The 22108-nt window shown below is 40.2% G+C and overlaps 1 protein-coding gene across 1 annotated transcript in view; it reads right to left on the minus strand.

The window, feature by feature from the left end:
• Nucleotides 1–16543: 16543 nt before the first annotated feature.
• Nucleotides 16544–22108, minus strand: part of LOC102872987 (syntaxin-binding protein 6-like) — a 226471-nt gene continuing 220906 nt past the window's right edge. The window contains exon 5 of the mRNA XM_006889961.1: nucleotides 16544–16786. Within this exon, the coding sequence (XP_006890023.1) occupies nucleotides 16763–16786 (24 nt within the window). The 3' untranslated portion in view covers nucleotides 16544–16762. The remainder of the gene's footprint in view (nucleotides 16787–22108) is intronic.

Consider the following 22108-nt stretch of genomic DNA (forward strand, 5'->3'; position numbering starts at 1 on the left):
TCTTACAATTCTATCCTAAAATTAAGGTGTGAGCAGGGCTGCATTCCTTTTTAGAGACTTTATCCTCCATGTCCTTTCATTTTCTAGCTTCTAGAGGCCCTACGTTCCTTGACCCATAGTTCCATTCTTTATCTTCAAAGTGGGCAGCTGAGCATCTTCCAGTATCCTTCTCTCTCTGCTCTCGTCCTCATAGAGCCTTTTACTGGTTCTATCTTTCCCACTCTACCCTCTTCCATGCACCCTTGTGACTACATTGGTCCCATAAGTATAATCTAGGATAGTCTCATCTTCAGATTTTATGTCAATTTAATCGGCAAAATCCCTTTTACCATCTAAGGTAAAAGATTCACAGGTTCCCAGGATTAGAAAGTACACATTTTTGGGGTCTGGTATTCAGACTATTAAATACACCATCTTACACCAGTCTCTTAGATGGTCCTGGAATTTTGTTACCTAATAGTTATAGGCATCACTAGTATTTTTTCACAGCACTGTTTGCAGTCTATCTAAATAGAAGAAATATCTTACTTATTCTAAATTCATACTGGTGTTGGTGCATTTCTTAGGAAGGCAGGAGGAAAGAATTCAAGGCTTGAGCAGGTTTCTGGAAGTGTTGTCAAGGGGAGATAAATTCTTTCTTAGGTGGTTTAGATCTTTACCTCCTGGAACTTAGTACATCCTTTCAAGGCCTCTTGGAGTCTCTTCTTACATGCTCTGCACATTCTGGGAAGGTTCTAGGAAGAAAACTTCTGAGATAATATTGAATGTAGGAGTTCAACACCAGTACCCTCTCCATTCCCAAGAAAGGTAATCCAACAGAACGTGGAAATTATTAACAAACTATTGCTGAAGATCATCCAAAAATGGCTAGAAGAGTACATTAACTGAGAATTACCAGAAGTTCAAGCTGGATTTAGGAGAGGTCATGGCACCAGGGATAACATTTGTTTCTGGCTGAAATCAGAGAATACCACAAGAATATCTATCTGTGCTTTCTTGACTAGGCAAAATCATTTCACTAAGTGGATTATTACAAATTATGGCTAAAATTGAGAATAATGGGAATCTCAGAACACTTATTTATGCTTATATGAAATCTATACCTAGACCATGAAGTTGTTGTCTGAACAGGGCAAAAGAACACTGTATGGTTTAAAATCAGGAAAGGTGTGCATCAGGGATGTAGTCTTTATACCTATTAAATCTGTAGTCAGAACAAATCTATGAGGAAAATGTGGCATCAGGATCAGAGGAAAATTCATAAACAACCTGCACTATGCAGATGACACAGCCTTGCTTGCTCAAAGTAAGGAAGACTTGAAGTGCTTACTGCAGAAGATCAAAGACTATAGCCTTCAATGTAGATTGAACCACAACATTAAGAAGACAAAAATCTTCACCACTGGACTAATAAGCAATATCATGGTTTTGTTGTTGTTGTCTAGTGCCGTCAAGTCACAGGCGATTCATAGCGACCCTATGAAGGAGAGTCCTCGACACTTGGATGCCTTTCATCCTCTCTCCAGGTTCATAGGGTTTCTGGAGGCAAGCTATTATGAAAGGATGCCACTCCTCCTTCCAAGAATATCATCGTAGATAGAGGAAAAAATTGAGGTGATCAACCGTTTCATCTTACTTGGATCTATAATCAATATCCTTGGTACCATCAGTCAGGAGATCAGATGTATTGCAGTGAGCAAGTCTGCTGTCAGGTACTCTTACAAATTACTGAGGAGCAATGATATAAGTTTAAAGACTAAGGTGCATTTCTTTCAGGCCCTGGTGTTTTCTATCTTTTGCTATGTACCTAAAACCTGGACAGTGAATAAGAATGACAAAAGAAGGATAGGTGCCTTTGAGCTACGGTGGCTTAGAGGCTGATCCCAAATTTGGAGAAATAGGAGAAGAAAAACTTAACCAAAATTTGGTAAATAAGCCTTTTATTCCAATTGATGTGTGAGAACAAACAGTTAAAATAAGCTATATTTTTTTCCCTTAATATAAGGGGGCAAAATGAGAATTTTAAAAAATTATCATAGGCCAATTAAAGAGGCTTCATAAATTTTATCTGAGTCATATGGGAAAGGGTAGTTCTTTGCCGTGACTCATTTTTCCTGAATATAGAGATCAGGCAAAATTTGACCATGTCAGTGGTAACTGAAGACTTGCAGGGCTGAATTAATATGCTTAGTATTGTTTTTGTGGACTATCAAGTCCAATCTTTTCTCTTGATATCTTGGCTGCTGGTACCAAGAGTGTTGATTGTGGAGACAGCAAAGTAAAACTGTTAACAATCTCAATCTCATCACTATCCATAATGATGATGTCAATTGGCCCAGTGGTGAGAATCTTTGTTTTCTTGATATTGAGTTTCAATGCATATTGAAGACTACAGTCCTTGACTTTCTGCAGCAAGCATTTCAGGTCCTCCTCAGTTTCAGCAAGCAGAGTTGTGTCATGTACATAACGTACGTTGTTGATGAATCTTCCTCGAATCCTGAGGTCACATTCCTCCTCGTACAGCCCAGCATCTCAGATGATCTGTTCTGCATATAGGTTGAAAAGGTATGGAGACAGAATACAACCCTGGCAGATACCCTTCCTGATTTTGAACCATATAGTGTCTCCTTGCTCTGTTCTGACCACTGTCTCTTGGTCCAAGATTCGCATTAGCACAATCAAATCTTCTGGGATTCCCATTCTTCTCAGAGTCAGCCACAGCTTGTTGTGATCTACACAGTCAAAAGCCTTTGCATGGTCAATGAAATACAGATAGACATTCCTCTGGTACTCTCTGCTTTCAGCCAAAATCCATCATCTAACATTAGCTATAATATTACTAGGACCACAGCATCTTCTAAACCCAGTCTGCACATCTGGCAGTTCTCTGTTGATGTGTTGCTCCAGTTGATTTTGGATAATTTTCAGCAGAATCTTGCTTGCATGTGATATTATTGATATTGCTTGATAATTTCTGCACTGTCAGGTCACCTTTCTTTGGAACAGGAACAAATATAGATCTGTTCCAGTCAGTTGGCCAGGTGGCAGTCCTCCAGATTTCTTGTTACAACATAGTGAGCACATCTAGGGCAGCATCTGTTTGTTAAAATATGTCAATTGTTATGCCATCAACTCCTGGAGCCAGTTTTTTGCCAATTCTTTCAGAGCAACTTGAACTTCTTCCTTCATCATCACAGGCTCTTGCTCATATGTTGTTTCATGAAATTCTTCTGTGCCAGTCAATTCCTTCTGGTACAAAGACTCTGCATACTCCTTCCACCTTCTTTTAATGCTTCTTGGATCATTTAACATTCTTCCTAAAGCATCCTTAAGTATTGCTACTCATGGATTGAATTTGTTTTTCAATTCATTCAGCTTAGAAATGCTGAGTGAGTTCAGCCTTTATTTTCTGAGCTCTTTTGCACATTTCATTATAATACCTTGAAATGAAGAGGAAAATTGCATTGGAAAAGTTATCAGCTATCAGGGACCTCTCCAGAGTACTGAAGAACAACAATGTCAGGCTGGAGACTAATGTGTGCCTGATCCAGGCCACAGTCTTTGCAATCGTGTGCTATGTGTCAGACAGCTGGATAATGACTAGGGATGAGAGAAAGAGAATTGATGCCTTTGAGCTGTGGTGCTTGAGAAGAATGCTGAATATACCATGGACTGGTAAGAGAACAAACATGTTCACACTGGAGAAGGTGAAACCAGGCTGCTCCATGGAGGCAAGGATTCTGAAGCTTCATCTGACATACTTTGGGCATGTTGCAATGAGGGACTGGTCCTTGGAGAGGGGCAACATGTTTGGGAGAGTGGAGGGACAACGCAGGAGAAAAAGACCCTTGATGAGATGGATCGATTCAGTGAATGGGGTAATGGGAGTAGGTGAGAAACAATAAGGTTGGCACAGGACAGACCAGGGATTAAGGCTCTTCTACATTGGGTCGCTATGAGTCACAAGTGACTCAATGTCACATAACAACAACAACAACAACAACAACAACAACAACAAAGTCAGAGCTGACCCTTTGCTCTCCAGTGGGTTTTCAGAGGCAGTAAATCCCATGGTAGGAGATTGCTCATTCTTCTCCCTCAGAGCAGCTGGCAAATTCAAAATGCAAACCTTTGGGATTGCAGCGCAGTTCTTAGCACTAGGTCACCAGAGCTCCTGCTAAGATATAAGCAATAGAAATTTGAATTTTAATAGATGCTAACAATTTAACTTCCACAAATGTTATCTCACTTTATACACTCATTCAGGAGCATTTGATTACCAAATTTATCAAGCTTTTGGATGTTATCTTTATAAAATTTGCATGTCTTAAATTATGAATGAGGCTAACTATCTTTTCACATGCTTAACTATTTGAATGATTTCCTGTGAACTCTCCATTCATAAATGAAGAGACAGTTGGAAAGAGATCAGCCTAGGAACTGAAGGGTCAGTTAGGAGTCAGATCTGACTTGATGACAATGAGTTTAATAACTTTGCACAAGAACTTTAAGCAAGGAACAGGTTTCTTCATTCAAAAACACTACAAACTAGGGACACAGCTTCTGTGAATGATGATAAAAAAATTTAGGAGCAAATAAAAATGATGGTTAAGCATAGTAGTTATAAATTAATTTGACTGAACTTACCTATAAAGAAATGGCAAATGTTTTCTTACATATGTATGTACCACAACTTAAAAAGAGAAAAATTAAGAGATTGATACACAAAAAGAACGAGCCAGAGTGAAAGTGAGAGGGAATTACTCAAAACCCAAACTCTTTGGTGTTGAGTCAGAACTACCCAGAACTACCGTCTCCCAAGTTCTCAGAGGCTGTGAATTGCATGGAAGGAGATTCCCCATCTTTCTCTCCCAGAGTAGCTGGTCGATTTGAATCACCTGCCTTTGGGTGGGCAGTGCAACTCATTATACACTAGGCCATCAAAGCCCCAAGCAATTGAAACTCCTGATGAACAAAACAGACATGGTCCCTGACCTCTCTGGGTTTATGGGTAAGAAAATAAACAATGAACAAGGGCATAAATACATATTTCAATAATTCTGTGAAGGGAAAGAAAGAGGAGACCCAAAGAGGCAGAAAAACACAGAGTACTTAGTTCAGATATAGGGATAAAGAGGGCCTTTCTGAGGAGGCATTTCAGGGAAGACTTGATTGCCAGGAAATTATTAATTCTGTTAGCAGTTATGGAAAAAAGCATATTTGGCAGCAAAACCAGTCTATGTGATTATTATCAAGTGGTAAGAACCTGGTTTGGCTGAAGAATTGAAAGGTGACCAGGCTCTCTTTAAAACACAGTGAGTCCAATTGAAAGGATTGAGAAATTATGGTATATTCACATGATAGAATGCTATGCAGCATGTAAGAGCAATGGTTTTGTAAATTACCACCTAACTTGGAAAGGACTGGAGCACATTGTGCTAACTATCTCCATCCCATAAGGACAAATATTGCAAAAGACCATTATTGTAGAATGAGTATGAGGATCCAAGGTGAGGGAGTGTGGGAGCAGACGGGTGAGGATAGGCAGGAGGTGGCGATGGTTAATCATAGAGTTGCACAATTTGGTGGGTAGCGGGAGAAGTGGGTGAAGCAAATGGGAAAGAGCTGGTGTGGAAAACAACGTATATGAACTGCATAAATAAATCAGTATAATAATAATGAAAGAAAAGCAACAACACATTGAGTAAAGATCAGTAACCTATTCAGACGCATGGTGACACTGTAGGTACAGAACTGTGCTCCATAGTATTTTCTGTGATTGGTCTTTCACCGGTAGATGGCCAATTCAGTCTTTGTGATACTTCTGGATAGGCTTGAAATTCCAATCTTATGGTTAGCAGCAGAATGTATTAACCTATCCTATTCCACTATCTTCCTCAACTTCAGCTTGAACTTACATATGAGTAATTGGTGGTCTGTCCCACAATCAGCACCCAACCTGGTTTTCACTGCTGATATTCAGCTTCTCCACCGAGTCTTTCCACAAATGTAATCCATTTGATTCCTATGCATACCATCAGGTGAGATCCATGTGTATATAGCCTGTGTTTATGTTTCTTATAAAAGGTATTTGTGTGAATAAATCATTGAATGTGGAGAATTCTATCATTCTATCCTCAGCCTCATTTCTCTCACTGAGCCTGTTTTCCAGCTACTGATCCTTCTTTCCTGTTCCCAACCTTTACGTTCCAGTCGCCCATTATTATCAATGCATCCCGATTGCACAAGTTGGTAGAAATCTTCTATTTCCTCCTCTTTGGCTCTAGTTATTGGTGAATATATTTGAATGATGGTGGTATTCACTGGACTTCCTTGTATGCATATGGATATTATCCTGTCACTCACCACATTGTATTTCAGGATAGAAATTACTTTTTAAATTATGAAACCAACCCCATTTTTTCTCACCTTTTCATCCCCGGCATAGTAAACATACAATCATCTGATTCAAAATGTTCCATGCCAAGCCATCTCATTTTGCCAATGCCTAGTATATCAATATTTATGTGTTCCATTTCTTTCTTCACTCTCCTCATTTCTGACATAGTTCAGCCCACGGCAGAAGTCACTGGCCAATCCATCTTAATGGAGGTCTTCTCTCTTTCACTGACCCTCTACCTGTCCAAGTATGATGTCCCTCTTCAGAGAATAGCTTCTTCTAGCAATATGCTCAAAGTATTTGAGATGAAGCTGTATAATTGTTGCCTCCAAGGAGCACTCTGGCTTTACTTTCTAAAACATAGTATCTTTAGCAGACCATGGGATATTCAGTACTATTCCCCAACACCACAGTTTAAAAGCATCAATTCTTCTTCTGTCATCCTTATACATTGTCCAGCTCTCAGATGCATAGCAAGAGACTGAAAAGATCATGGCCTGGATCAGGTGCACTTTATTCTTTAAACTGAAAAAAATTGCTCCTCAGTAATCTGTGGAGTAAATGGGTCCCTTTAAGTTAATCTCAACATAAACCATTTGGGAACAGTATATTTTGGGGCAGTAAGGCCTTCTTAGCATCTTAGAATCACACAAAAACATGCGGAACAGTATTGAACTTTTATTCCACGTAAGAGTATCTGTTCTTCATACGTATGAACCAGTTGCTATTAAGTCTATTCCAATTCACATCAACTGCATTTGTGACAGAGCAGAACTGTGTTCCATGGAGTTTCCAATGGTTTATTTCATTGGAAGTAGTTCACTCTTTGAGTGGGCTTAAATCTCCAAACACTGGCTTAGCAGCCAACTACATTAACCATTAATGTAAAAATTCAAGCCTGGATTTGCAATAGGAAATATGCTGAGAATTGAAATAGGAAAAATACTGAATGATCCAGGAAGCATCAAAAGAAGATGGAGAGAATACACAGAGTCATTGTAATAAAAAGAATTAGCCAACCCTGAAATATTTAAGGAAGTACCATATCATCAAGAGTCAATGGTACTGAAAGAAGACATTCAAGTTGCACTGAAGATATGGACAAAAATAAGACCCAGGAATAGATGTGATACCAATTGACATGCTTTAATTAACAAATGCTTTCCTAGATTTGTTCAATTTGGAGTCCATCTGCCACCGGACTGGAGAGATTCATATTTGTTCTCATTCCCACGAAAGGTCACACAGAATGTAGAAATTATCAAGCAGTATCATTAATATCAAATATAAGCAAAATAATTTTTTTTACAAGCAAAATCTTGAAGATCATCTAAATCAAGCTTGAGCAGTACACTGACAGAACTGCCGGACATTCAAGTTAGGTGTAGAAGAGGCTGTAACACCGGGGCTATCATTGATAATGTCAGATGGATCCTGCTTGATAGAAAAGAATACCAGAATTGCTATTTGTTCTTTATTGACTATGAAAAAGCCTTTGCTTTGTAGGTCAATAGCAAATTATAGCTAACACTGAGCAGAGTGGGAATCCTAGAGCACTTAATTATGCTCATGCAAAAGCTATACCCCAACCATGGGAGCACTACATGGTGTAGTCTCTCTCCATACCTACTTAATCTGTATGTGAGCAAATCATATGAGAAGCTGCACTCTATGAAGAAGAATATGACATCATGATTGGAGATAGATTAAACAACAATCTGCACCATGCAGCTGACACAATATTGCTGAGAGTGAGGAGGACTTGAAATGCTTGCTGCAGAAGATAAGAAAGTACAGCTTCAATATGGATTACACCTTAACATCAAGAAAATGAAAATTTTCACTACTGGACTTATAAGACAACCTCATGATAGATGGAGAAAAGATTTGTCAATGACGTCATCTTACTTGGATCCACAATCAAACCTCTGGTACCTGCAATAAGGAGATAAAGAGATATATTGCCTTGGGAAAGTCTAAATAAAGTTAGGAGGTGCTTCTCCAAATTACTTAGGAGCAGTAATGTCAGCTTGAGGACAAATGTGAGTCTGATTCAGGCTAGCGGCTTTTTTTTTAAATGTTATTTTGTTATTTTGTGTGTGTCTGTACCATCAAATCAGATCCGACAGGTACAGGAGGAGATTGCCCCTCCTTTTCTGGCAGAGCATCTCGGCTTTTCAATCACTTGCTATGCATCTGAGAGCCAAAGGACAAATAAAGATGACAGAAGAATAATCAGTGCCTTTGAGTTGTGGTGCTGGAGAAGAGTGCTTGATCAGGAACCAAAGGTGAGGAAGGAAGTTCAAGCTACAGTGAAGGCTTGGGGTGGGGGGTGGAGTGGAAGGACCCAGGAATTGATATGCTAAAAATATGAATGAGATAAATAGCAACTTAATAGGGTGTGTAGACTACTACTAAAAGCTTAAATTGAGTAGGTTTACAGGTAGAAAATTAGTTTCCTACTACCATCAAGAAAGAACTGGAGAGTGCAGTAGTATGTCCTTTGGCCCGGAGATTCCTATAGAAGGTCGACTGAGACCACCAGCAGCAACATTAGTGGAGGTAGTGGAGGAGGACCAGAGAGCCAGATAAGACAGAGTGAACTAAAATTGCTGCCCCAGGGAGTCAGAGCTAAGGTCATCTACCCAAGCTTTTTGGAAAACTCGAGTTGTTGTCATAAGGTACCAGTAAGTTGGAATTGACTCACAGCGGACCCTGCATCGGGGTTTCAGAGGCAGTAAATCCCACAGGAGGAGACTGCCCATCTTCATCCTACAAAGCAGCTGGTAGGGTTGAGCAGCTTCTTACCACTAGGCACCAGGACTTCTTTCTACAATAAGAAAGCATAATTGGCAGGACTAAAATAATTATGTAGCACTGACCTATTGAGCTTCAAGGGTGAAGGTCGGAAAGCCTGTAAGCACACTTAAGAAGTGGTCCTGAGTGAAGAACTGTGTCCTGGCTCTTTCCAACCTGAATTGTAGCTATTGCTTTTCTAATAAATAAAATATCATAAATATTGTTTGTGCATTCTGTGTAGCATTGCAATAGGTTAGCAGACTTAGCAGTAGACCTAGTGAGATCCCTGGGAGGGATGGCTTGTGTTAGAATTGACAGAAGTTCTGAGAGTGTAGGGACATGTCTGAACTCATAGGAATCAGTATTTGCTATTAATGTGGAGGGGAACTGTTCATGCTTGTGGAAGTTGGACCCTGCCACCTCCACACCTTCAACATTCTATCTAGTTACTGTTATGAAGGACACCTGAATTATGGTAACCTTCCAGACCACAAGACTCAATTATTTCCATCCTCATGGTTGATGACATCCACATGGAAGCCAACTTCTCCCTCTTCCCTCTGTTGTCTTTAATCTTGCCATGGAAATTTCCTCCAGAATGTGATTATCTGTGGATGCCCTAGGCTTTAACCCAGAGATGGTGTCTAAGTCCCTGGACCAAGAAATGGACAGACAAGGCTTAGCAATGCCTGTGTCATGTGCCTTATGTCAATGCAGAGTTCAGGGAAGTTAGTCCGTTTTACTAGCCAGCATTGCGGAGCAGCAGGCAACAGGAACCCATCAGCTTTATTACTGAATCCCTTACAGCGCAGCTGATAAAACTTTAAATGCCATTATTTAATTTAATCCTTGAAACTTGACCTGTGAAGTAGATAATCAGCTTAATTTTGCAGCTAAGAAAGCAGGCACAGAGAGATTTAGTAACTTGCCCATGGCCACACAGCCCTAGGACTGAAGCAGAGGATTCAAGGCTGGCCAAGACAACTTCTCAAACATAAGGCAGTGCCACCTCCGGCAAGTCACCACTAGGGGGCATTCTGCCCTTGTCCACTGCAACACAGCCTCAAGGCAAACACTTTATTTTCCTCCTAGGAGAGTGAAGTGGGGCACAGTTCATAAAATCTTCCTTTTCTTTTTTTCCTTCTCAGTTTCGTTCTGTCCAAATCCGTTGGCTCCCTTTTGGCCTAATGCAAACGCATCTGCCAGTACTGGTCAGTAATCCTAGACCTGAAAAAACAACCCAGAAATGTCATTCTGGAAGCCAATGTTCTAGAAATAAAGAGGCAAGTTCAATAATAGGACCTAGATTTTACTTTCTGGAGAGGTAAAAGAAAAGATTGATTTTGAGGGGTACAGAAAGCTCAAGGTTTTAGTCACCATGAATGTCCTGTTGTAATTAACAGACTGTTTGATGCACGTGGCCAGAGGAGGAACATGAATTCTCTTTGGAGGTTGTGAATCATCCAGGCTATGTTTTAGATGGAAGGTTAAAGTTCAAAGAATTCACAGGCTGGTTTTCCGTCCTTATTTAATCATCTGACAAATCATCATAGTGGCAAAGCAGGTATGATACAATGTCACGGGACAAAGGCTCCAGAGCTAAAAGTGACAAGGGACACCTGGGACTCACAAGGCTAGCAATTCCTGTGCTGCCTGTGACACACCTAAGGCTGGCTGTGTGATGGTGTGAGACCCCATTTAAACAGGCATCTCTAGGCTGGTCCTACATACAAAGAAAAGGGAAAGAAACATGCTTGTTCTACTTAAAAGTAACAAAAGAAGTAGAAAAAGCCCAACTTCTCTCCATGTAAGGGAATCAACAGTCCTGAAAACCTCTGACAGTGACAACACTAGCCCACTCAGAACCACACAGGTCGGCTCTTCCATGCGCCTGACAGGGACAAGGTGGCATTGCCTCATTTGACCACTCAGTGGGCCACCGGAGCAGCCACCTGCAGACCTGGGAAGCCCACAACCATGAGCCATCAGCAGAGAGAAGAAAATGTGGCAGAAAACTTGAGGGGAGGGACAACAGTGGGAAGTGAAAACTACTGAGGAAATCCTGAGACTCCCAAAGAGGCTCAAGGGAGCAAATAAAATGGGGGTTAAGACAGAAGGTTACATGACGGGCAGCAATGGGGCTTAAAGGCACATTGTATTTAATTTTCTTGGCAGTTTTAAATTGCTGGTGGAAATCTAGCAAGCCTCTGGGGAAGCTAGGTGCCTCTCAATTAGGGTTTGTTGGACTCAATTTGGTTTTTTTTTCCTTTGGAAAAAAATAACCAGTGACCCTCTGAAAGACAAATTGGAGTGAAGTGTATTTCAAAACGCCCGAGTGGTTGTGTCTTGTAGCCAGGACATGGGAATGATTTTGAAGCATTTGTTAACAAACACTTTACTTACGAGTCCCCTTAGGAGGGGTAGGAGTTAGGAAGGGGGGGGGAAAGCAAAAGGAGAGAAAAGAGAGGGGACTTTTAAAAAGTGGTGTGAATGTGTGGGTGTGGGTATGTGGAGGGTTAAATGAACATATATTTTGCTTCAGACTCTGGATGTCCAAATAAAATTTCTAGATTTTAATAAAGCAGTAATAAAAGAACACTCACCTTTTGCATGATAACGTTATAGGATAATGAACATTCAGAGAAGCAAAGTCAAACAGTGCTTGTGGGTAGATGTGTTCTTTTTCCATGATTCTTAAATTTTTCATGCTCTGATAATGGCACACCTAAAGCATTTTCCAAAGTCTTTCTGATACCTGAAAATATGACAGTCATCTGTCTACTTATGTCCAGGTGGGAAGGCAAAATTACTCTGAGGGGACTTAGGGTCATAGTTGTGCTCTTTCCTGGAAGCCAGCTGTGCAAGTGTCCATTTATATGCACATGTGTTTAGCTATCTCCTAGGCTAGCCTATGCCTTGGAGTCAGGCAAACAGAACGAATGCTATCATCTAAGGTGATACTCAGATATTTGCATTTCAATTTGAAATTTATTTCTGCTATTTTTCTTCTTCTGACCTTTGCCAGCCCCCAATCTTCTCACTTAGGTAGATGATGATTATGATAAATCAATATATTTCCTAAGCATGTGTTATCAATAACACAGAGAAAAGTCTTACTGATTTTAAAAAGCATATATATTTTACATTATATATTAATGCCTTAATGACTATATATGTAATTAGTATTAGTCCTCCCGTAACATTTGACAACTGGTTGTGGTAAAATGGCTAACTCATAAAAATGATAGTAAGAAAAATTATCATCTTTGCAAGGTAATTGGCTTATAATTTAGTTCACAAGAGTGGTTAATTAATTAACCATACTTCTTTCCCTTTTGAAAGGTTTAGACGATAGACTTTCCTTTCTTTCTTTAGTCATCCCAGGTATATTTTGAAACCCCATCAAGACAGGAATTTCATTACAGTAGTTAGTAATCTAAGTCACTTGCCTCAAAAGCAAATGCAGCAACACAATCAACTACATTTGCTTTTCATAAAAATAAGTTGGTATAATAAAATCAAGTCTTCTTCCAATTTTAACAGGATATGTGTGCTTGAATGAGGCCACAGTCTGGAACAAGAGCACTTGAGTTTGACACAAATCAGCACAAAGGGAATTATTAATTGGCTTACTTGATTTACCCAAAGAAGAAAACAGTACTTAATTGTTTCAGGATGGATGGTGAAGAGATTGAGATTTTTCACAGCTTTAGTTTGCTTGGCTCCACAGTCAACACTCTTGGCACCAGTAGCCAGGAAATTAAAAGACGCATTGCCATGGGAAAGTCTGCTGTTAGGGACCTCTCCAAAGTACTGAAGAGCAATGGTGTCTCTCTGGAGACTAAGGTGCGTCGGATACAGGCCATGGTTTTCGCAATCACCTGTTACGCATCAGAGAGTTGGACAATGACCAAGGAGGATAGGAGGAGAATTGATGCCTTTGAGCTGTGGTGCTGGAGAAGAGTATTGAGAGTACCATGGACTGCTAGGAAAACAAATAGATTCATCCTGGAAAGGGTGAAACCAGGTGGCTCCTTGGAAGCAAGGATTCTGAGGCTCTGTCTAACATACTTTGGACATGTTGTGAGGAGAGACCGGTCCTTGGAGAAGGACATCATGCTTGGGAGGGTAGAGGGACGGCGCAGAAGGGGAAGGCCCTCTATGAGGTGGATTGATTCAGTGACTGGGATAATCGGGATGGGAGTGTCAGAGACAGTGCGATTGGCACAGGACAGAGCAGAGTTTACGGCTGTTGTACATAGGGTCGCTATGAGTTGCTTTCGACGGCACATAACAACAACAACAACAATTGTTTCTAGACTGATGGCTACCATCTAAAATAATGTTAGTCCTTTATTTTTTTTCCATTATAATATGTGTGAAACTTTATCATCAATCTAGAATCGATATATTCTAGGGTTTCTTCTGGTTTTGCAAGATTTTTCAGTTAGCATAAAAACTGGTGTTTCCTACCTGTTTGATATTTTATACAGCTCATAAATAACTGAGAGAACAAACTTTAGTCACAGAGTTAAAATATTTAATGACAAAATTAAGGTTTACTGTAATAGTGTGTCAACAGAGCAGGTGTTACTTGCTTCTGAATAAAACAAAAATTAAACTTGACATCTTAGAGAACTTGTGAAGAATTAATACCTGTACAACAGACATCAGCAATATTACATTTTTGAAAATTAAGAGTGAAACCTATCTTTAATATCCCTTATTCAGGGGATTCTGTAAATAATTTTACATAAACGCACAACCTTTGCTAGCCACAAAAGTAGTACTAAGACAGATTTCACTGTAATTTTAAGTCTAACACATAATCTTTATTATTTTCCAGAGCTTAAAAAAAGTTAACTACTGATCATGTTACATTTTACAAATACATTCTTTAATATGAAACATTAACCTGAATAATTGTATACTTATGTACACAGATTACCTAAGACTAGTGAATGCTAAAGCTATATTCCAGGAAGAAGTGATAACACTGGAAAGTTTCTCTCCTTTATGCACTGTCAATACAACTTAAGAAGTCTTTCACAGAAATACAGTCACCCCAAACCTTACAGTGAAGTGCATAAATAAACAGAAATGAAAAAAATCTTTCAGCAAGCTTAACTCAATGAATTGGTCCCAAAGAATGTGAATTATTTTAGCAACTTTCTTTAAGTTCAACTGTAATTAATAGTTTGTACTGCAGCACCTTCTACCAAAGGTTAGCAAAGAACATCACTTATATTATCACAGGACTCTTCTGCAAGAGGCCAGGAGGTAGAGGAGAGACAGGGATTGCTGTTAGAACCTCTCTGTTGGGAGAGGTCTAGGTAGGACTTTGACACGGAACTCAAGGCCATGGCATGGTCAGGAAGAAAAGCAACAGGGAAAGCGAATAAAGAATCAGATGGGCTTCCTTCTAATTCAGACTATTTCCTACATGACCTGTGTCCAGAAGGAAACACAGACCAGGAAGGAAGATGGCAAGGTGTGGAACACTTATATTCATGAAGAGTTAACTATCACAATTACACCAGGGAGGAGGCATCTCAAATTTCACAGTATACTTATGACCTCACTCTCAGCTACTTTCAAAGTAGCTTCCCAAACACCACTGCTAGATAATTGGCAACAAACTTCATTCTTGAGTTTGACTGACTATTAGAAGCTTTAGATTTACCCTTTCAATTATTTATGCCAACTAATTATCTCTGAAGCAAGAATCCAACTTGGAAAGATGAATTATATACGAGTGTGTATGCACGTCCATGCGGGTGTGCTTGTTTTCTGAAGTCTGCAAACAAATCCCATTTGAAATGATATCTGGGCTTTTATTTTCCAGGAAATTATAAATGTCTCTAATGGCACTCACCAGATGGCAAACTTTTAAGACACCAAAAAAAAGGTACATACTGCAAGAGTAAATATACAATTTACTACATAAATTTTCTATTCTTTTACTGGATCATCTCCCTCAGAGGAGTCCAAAATTTGTCTCAGGTAAATATCCCTTTGACATAACCTTCAAGAACATATGTATTTCTTTTCCCTCAATAATTTAAACTTTCATTATCTCTAGGACTGTTTTATTAGGAAAGCGTAAGCTATCTCAATCAACACTAGTAATTCATGGGTCATTTTACACTGCATGTAAGAGGCTACAATGCACTTGGATTCAACTGGCCCAGTGGGTATAAAGGAAGTGACAAGGGTCCTGAAGACTCGAGTAGTATCAAATCAATGCATGGCAGTGGAAGCTGAGGGTGAATCTGGGATGGCAACCTAGCTCCTTGCATTTTAACCCTCTGGGACACAGAACGGCAAATTCCAAACCCAGTTCTATCATGGGGTATATCAATTAACTTTATTTTCAATCTAACGGCAATGGAAAGGTTTCAGAGCTGTGATGTTTTATGTCAGAACATGAAAGCTGCAATCACCGTGAAATGCAATTTGTCAAGAAACCCATAATTTAAATAATATTAAATAAAAACACAATAACAACATCAAAACCTTGAAAATCAGATACCAAGGCTATTTCCCAAGGACAGTGTGAGTGAGTCTCTAAAATATGCATGACTTTGTTTTGTTGAAAAAAGATTTTTAAATGTAGTATCTTTTCACATTATCATTTACACAGACTTTTATAGGGGCAAATCAATTCTTGATAAAAATCCAAGCCCTTTTCAATATACCAGCCACTGTCACTTGGAAAAATGACAAAAGGGAGAAACCACAAAGAAAACACAGAGGCTTTTAAGTAGACTTTTCTTCAGGTCTCGTAATTCAATTTTTTATCCCTCATATGAAAATTCCAAATAATTAGCCAATAAACAGTGTAAGAACTTAATTTTAATATTTCAAAGTTCTTTAATTTTAACACTTCAAAGTTAAATAACTTAAGTCTGAGAAGTGTCACTCAGAAAACAGATTTTTGTCTGTGATCCTGTTCTGCAGTTTTGAATGCTGGTGATGGCTAATGAAAAGATGACTATATAAAGGGCAAGACTGCAGACTGCTGTTTCCCCTGATAAATCTAATTGTTTTCCATGGTACATACAGACTTTTGTCTCAGGATATAGAATCTTAACCTTCTATTTAAGAGTAGCTAGGAGATTGAGTGAAACCAATCACTGCATGAATTTTATTTCTATCTAAAAACAATAACATCTGCTGTCACCATACTGGATATCTTCCTGCTTAATATTAGGAAAAAGAAATGGGGTTGGTCCAGACTTCATAGTTAAATTATAAAAGACACACACACACACAAAAATAAGTAAAAAAGGAAAACAAACACACATATGTACAAGTGAGGGGGGAAAAAAATTCCAAAACAATGATGCTATTGCAGCATTTAATTTCTTAGCAAGATCATTTAGGTAAATGTCAAAGCACAACATCTTTTCTTTCATAGTAACATCTGAAAAGGAAAACAATACAAAGAAACCTGAAAGTCCATATACTGGAAAAAAGAAGCAAGCACAGGTCCAGAATTCTTAAAAACTGCTGACCAAATTCTTCCATTCCTCTTCAGGGGTCACCAGGATAGGCAGTTTCTCAACATTTGTGCTTCATGGCAAGCTAAGGGGAGAGAGGGATGACACAAGTAAGACTTTACAAGCAGCAATAATTTTTCACTCTTTGGAAAGAACCAGGTGAAGAAGTCACTGTACCACTTAGTAAACGAGCAACAAGTTCCCAAAGGACTCACTCAGCACTGCATTTTGTTCATTTAGTGGGTGGAATGTATCCAAGTGAGGGAGAAAGTGTGTGTGGGGGGGGGGTTGTCCTCCACCCTGCAGGAAGGAACACAGAGGAAAAACCCTAACACACAGACATGCATGACTTATCCCAGGGATAAGGGAGAATAAAACAGAAGCTTCTGGGTCCCTACTAAGTATCAAGGAAGGCCAACACTTCTCAAATGGAAGTGTTTCAACAGAGAAAAATAATTTGTGACAATTCACTCATTATCCAATCTGGACATTCAATCAAATCCAAAGTCCTTGACAACGAAGTTGTGTTACAGACCAGGGATAAACAATAGATCAAGACCACTACTCCTTCCTTTGGTACAAGAAATGCAGGGTATTGAAATGTTAAATCTTTATAAATATTATTGTATGTGCTGTTGAGTCAGAACTAACCTATTACTGACCATCCAGCAGGTTTTCAGAGGCAGTTAATCTCACAGGAGACTTCCCATCCTTCTCCCACTCTATAAATGTTGCTGTTGTTGTTATATGCCGTGGTTTCACCTCAGACCTGTCCCCCCAGCCCTGCCTCACAGCCCCTCTGGGGTTACATTCTCCACTTCTTATTCTGACTCTAGTCTTGATGTATCATTTAGCAAAATTGACCAGACCACTGGAATCAAGGAGAAGGGTTAAGTGCCGTGCATAATGAATAGCAACCATAAATATTTGATCAGTGCTGCTGTGTTGGTATTCACTGAGCTGTTAACCTTCAGTGAATGGGCTTGTGCCAATTCACCCACAGTCCTTAATGGTCAGCGAGCGGTTGTGCTGTTGTTCAATCTAGGTGCTCATTTCCCCGGGTGCATCTGGAATGGGGCTGGCTTCATGCCAAGGGCAGTTTCCACCAGGAGGGGCTGTGAACAGCTCAATCTCACAGAACTAGTTTGATCTGTGGCTCAACCTTAACACATGCTAATGATTTCTCTCCCCACAAATATCTTGATAAACCAACCCCAAGCACCTATTCTAGTAACTTTATTTTGAAATTGTCTCTTTGCAGACACGATTAATTAGCATGAGGAAGTGGACCACAGTTCAATGACTAGTGTCCTCACTTGTTTTGAAAAATAGAGGGGCAGCAAATGAGAAAAACATTTTCAATGAGATGGACTGACACAGTGACTGTAACAGTGGGCTTAGTGTGGCAGAGAATGGGAGAACGATGCAGGGTCGGGCAAGGTTTTGATCTGTAGTTCATAGAGTCGCTGTGAGGTGTGGCACCCCAAACCAACAAATGTCTTTACTAAAGAAGGAGAAGCGATACAGAGATAAAGAAACACAGAAATCAACCATGTGAAGATGAAGCAGAGACCAGACTGATGGTGCCACATGTAGATGAATCCTTTCGTATCCCTGTGGATATGAAAAGTTGAAGGAAGGACAAAATAAACCAACCAAACAAACCAAAAACCCAAGAAGAACCTTTCCCTAATGGCTTCATAGAAAGCACAGCCCTGACTACATTCCACCATTAGAATTTTAACCTTTACAGGTGTGAGAAAATAATTTCCTGTTGTTTTAAACCAACCAGTTGGTGGTACTTATTAAGGCAGCCCTTGGAATCTAATACATTTTGCTGTTTGATGCATGCAGAAAATGGCATCATTCCCACATCAGTATAGATTTTTGTTTGTTTGTTTTTTAATCTATGTGAGTTAGGAGCTTTAGAATAGAGAAGAAAGAGCACTGTAGCAATGAGGTCAGGAGAACTTTTCTGCTATCAAGTTATTGTCTGACCCAGTGCTCAAGAGTCATAACTGCTCCACACCTCAACTTCCTCATGCAGAACGACATTATCGCCAACTCTTATAGATGAATTCCTCTATATACAATCTATATCTATCTATAACCCCATGGAAAGCTTTCCGTCTCAATGCTATGTAACTTGCTGTGAGTCGCCATCATGGTGACCCCACGTGTTACAGAGCAGAGCTGCTGTGATCTTAATACAAGCAGATTGCTAAGTCTAGCTCCTGTTTTACCTTTGCAGGTGTTTGAACTACCAACCTTTAGGTTAGCAGTGGAGCACTGATCATTTGCATCACCAAAGGACCCTCTATGTGAACTACTGAAAAATCATAACAGTAACAAATCATCATTATTGGGGCAGGGTGGAAGGAGGCGGGAAGGGAGACTTTAAAGAAGCCTGGACCCCTGAAGTTCCTTCTTGTTCAGAGACCCAAAGGCGGCAGTTTTCTGTTAGAAGTACAGAACCAGCCATTCCCACTCAAGAGCAGGGAAATGCCACTCTCTCTTCCATCCTACACAAACGTAGGCTTGTGCAAAAACCATGGCAGATGAGCATTTCTATCTGCAAGAACTGTCATCTGAGGATGTCTAGGTGTAGATAACGCTCTGGCTTGCTGACTCTCCTCCTGTGGTGGGGCCGCCAAGGTGCTGCGCACACTGCCACGTTGTGCTTTTTGGGACTGGGAGAGTGAGCAGACCTGCTTCTGTGGTCTGGTTGTACTTTCCTAAAGGCTGGAGCTGTGCCAACTCCACAGCTCAGGAAGGAACCAGGCTTCCTCAAGCTGGGCTAAATGGAGCTGGGGTTGGGGGGTGGCTACTGAGCAGAAGGGAAGAAGGATCATTTTCCATCTGCTTTACTGGAGACAACCATCCAAGGACTCTGACGGCAGGGTCATGAAAGAGTGATCCATTTGTTAATGTACCTGAGGCATTCTGGGAAAAGTTGAAAGTCAAAAGTCCTTGTGGATGCGATCCAGAAAGACATGCCCTACCTCCACCTAGGGCTGGATGTCTTTATTCCAATAGGGAGCTCCAGGGAATGGTTACCAAGGTGTTCCCCTCTGCTCTACCATGAGCACTGCTTCTGTTCTGGTAAACACAGCCCACTCTTATGAGTCAACAGAGTCATGCTGGTCTGGGGGTGGGGAGGCCCAGGCGTCACGCTGAGCCCTCCTCTTCACCAGCAGACCCGTCCTGAGCTCGGCCAGTGAAATGACAGCTTCATGGTAAACCTCATGTGGGTCCAAATCAGAAGTCCTAGTCCTGGGAAAACAGCCACATCTTATTTAAAGAGATCAATCTGTTTGTTAGACATGCTGCCAGGGCCAGGATGACTCATAAATACACATCTCAGTTTTATAAAATTTTAAGTCTGACTATAACATAGTCTCTAGTCCTCTCACACTTTCTCATACACACTAACAGACACTGTCAGCTTCTAATCCCTCTCCCTGAGAACACCTTTGGGAGTTGAAACCAAAGTCAACACAAGATGTCCCACCCAGGCATCTCCACTGAAATCCAGGAAATGGTTATTGTGGATTCCCCTAAGGGCCACAGCCAAAGGCCCTTGGATTTTGATGTCCTAATCAATTTCAAAGGGAGCACTGGGTGGCCTAGTGGTAAGAAGCTACACTACAATCCTGAAGACATGCAGTTCGAACCCACCAGCTACTAAGTGAGAGAAAGATGAGCAATCGCCTCCCATGTGATTAACTACCTCTAAAGACCTGTTGGAGGGTCAGTTAGGGGTTGGTTCCGACTCCACGGTACACAAGAAGAAGAACTAATTTCAAGGGAGCTCCGGTAGCGTAGTGGTAAGAAGCTGCACTGTTAACCCAAAAGCAGGTTGTTCCTATCTACTAGCTGTTCTGTAAGAGAAATTCAATCTTCTTCCATGTGATTGATTTACAGTCTCTGAAAACTCACTGTAGGGTCAGCAAGGAGAAAATTCCAACTCCAAGGAATGCATTTTTTTTTAAGAATCAGTTTCTTTTTGAGAATCAGTTTTTGTTCTGACAGGCCCTTACTGTACCTCAGGCTACTTTGCATTTAGATAGTAGCAACATTAAGCAAGAGGTCCTTCTACAACATTTTCCTTTTCGTTTGGAAAGCATAAAACCATTACCTCCCGCCCTTATCTCTTTGCTGGGGATCCTCATTTACCAGCAATATGTCCTAGATGCCTGTAGTACTCACTATGGGACTGAAAATGGCAGGTTCAGCACACAATTTATGGAATTTGGATGGAAAGAACAATTAGAAGTCAGCTGTGGTCAAGTATATTCTGAGTCCAAGTGTATCAGAGTAGAATTGGGCTTCATAGAGCACTTCACAGCTGATTTTTAGAGAGTGCATCATCAGGCCTTTCCTCCAAAGTTCCTCTGGGCAGACTTGGAATTCTAACCTTTCAAATAGCAGCCATACATATTAACTCAGGGACTCCATAATGAGAATATTTAATATTAGTTATGTAAGTACTGGCTATGATAAAATAGCTTTATAGTTTGAAAGAATTTAATTCTTAGATTGTTATGTGCCATCAAGTTGAGTATGATTCATACAACCGTATGAACAACAGATCTGAACCCTGTCCTATCCTGTGCCATCCTTACCATCTCTGATATACCTGAGCCCATTGCTGTAGTCACTGTGTCAGTCTATCTGGTTTAGGGTCCTCCTCTCTTTTATTGATCTTCAACCTTTACAAACATGATGTTCTTCTCCAATGAATAGCCTCTTATAGCAATATGCTCAAAGTATGTGAGATGAAGCCTCATCACCTTTGCCTCCAGGGAGCACTCTGGCTGCACTTTCTCCAAGACAAATCTGTGTGTTCTTTTAGCAGTTGATGGAATATTCAGTTCTCTTCTCCAAGACCGCAGCTCAAAGGCCTCAATTCTTCTTCTGTTATACTTACACATCATCCAGCTCTCCGATGCATAGGAGGTGGGTACTATTAATAATTAGCCATGTTTTACTGATGAGGAAGGAAACCGTGACTTAGAGAAATTAAGCCCTTATCCAAGGTCACAGTGCTAGTAAACGTCAGAACTGGATTCAAACAAAAGATGTTAACTACTATATCATATTGCTTCCTCCACTACCCAGCAAACTTGGACACAGTATTAGGGAAACAGGGTTTTAAGGGCCAAAAACTCTGGCCATCTGGTTTGGTTATTGAGCTCACTGTTCGTACAATCGCCACCAAGATGGGAGTCTACTGAGATGACCTCCAAGTATTGTTTACTCTACTTGGAAGGAGGATTTCACAATCTTCCTTGGTAACCTGGCTCATGACTTAACCATTATCCTAAACTTTCGTTTTAGCAGCATTTTATCTGTAAGCTATTTATTGTTCTAGTCTGGGTGATAAGCTCTCAAAGTTCTGTACAAT

Source organism: Elephantulus edwardii, unplaced genomic scaffold (assembly GCF_000299155.1).
Source record: "Elephantulus edwardii isolate Elephantulus edwardi_28Jun2011 unplaced genomic scaffold, EleEdw1.0 scaffold00084, whole genome shotgun sequence".
Lineage (NCBI taxonomy): Eukaryota > Metazoa > Chordata > Mammalia > Macroscelidea > Macroscelididae > Elephantulus > Elephantulus edwardii.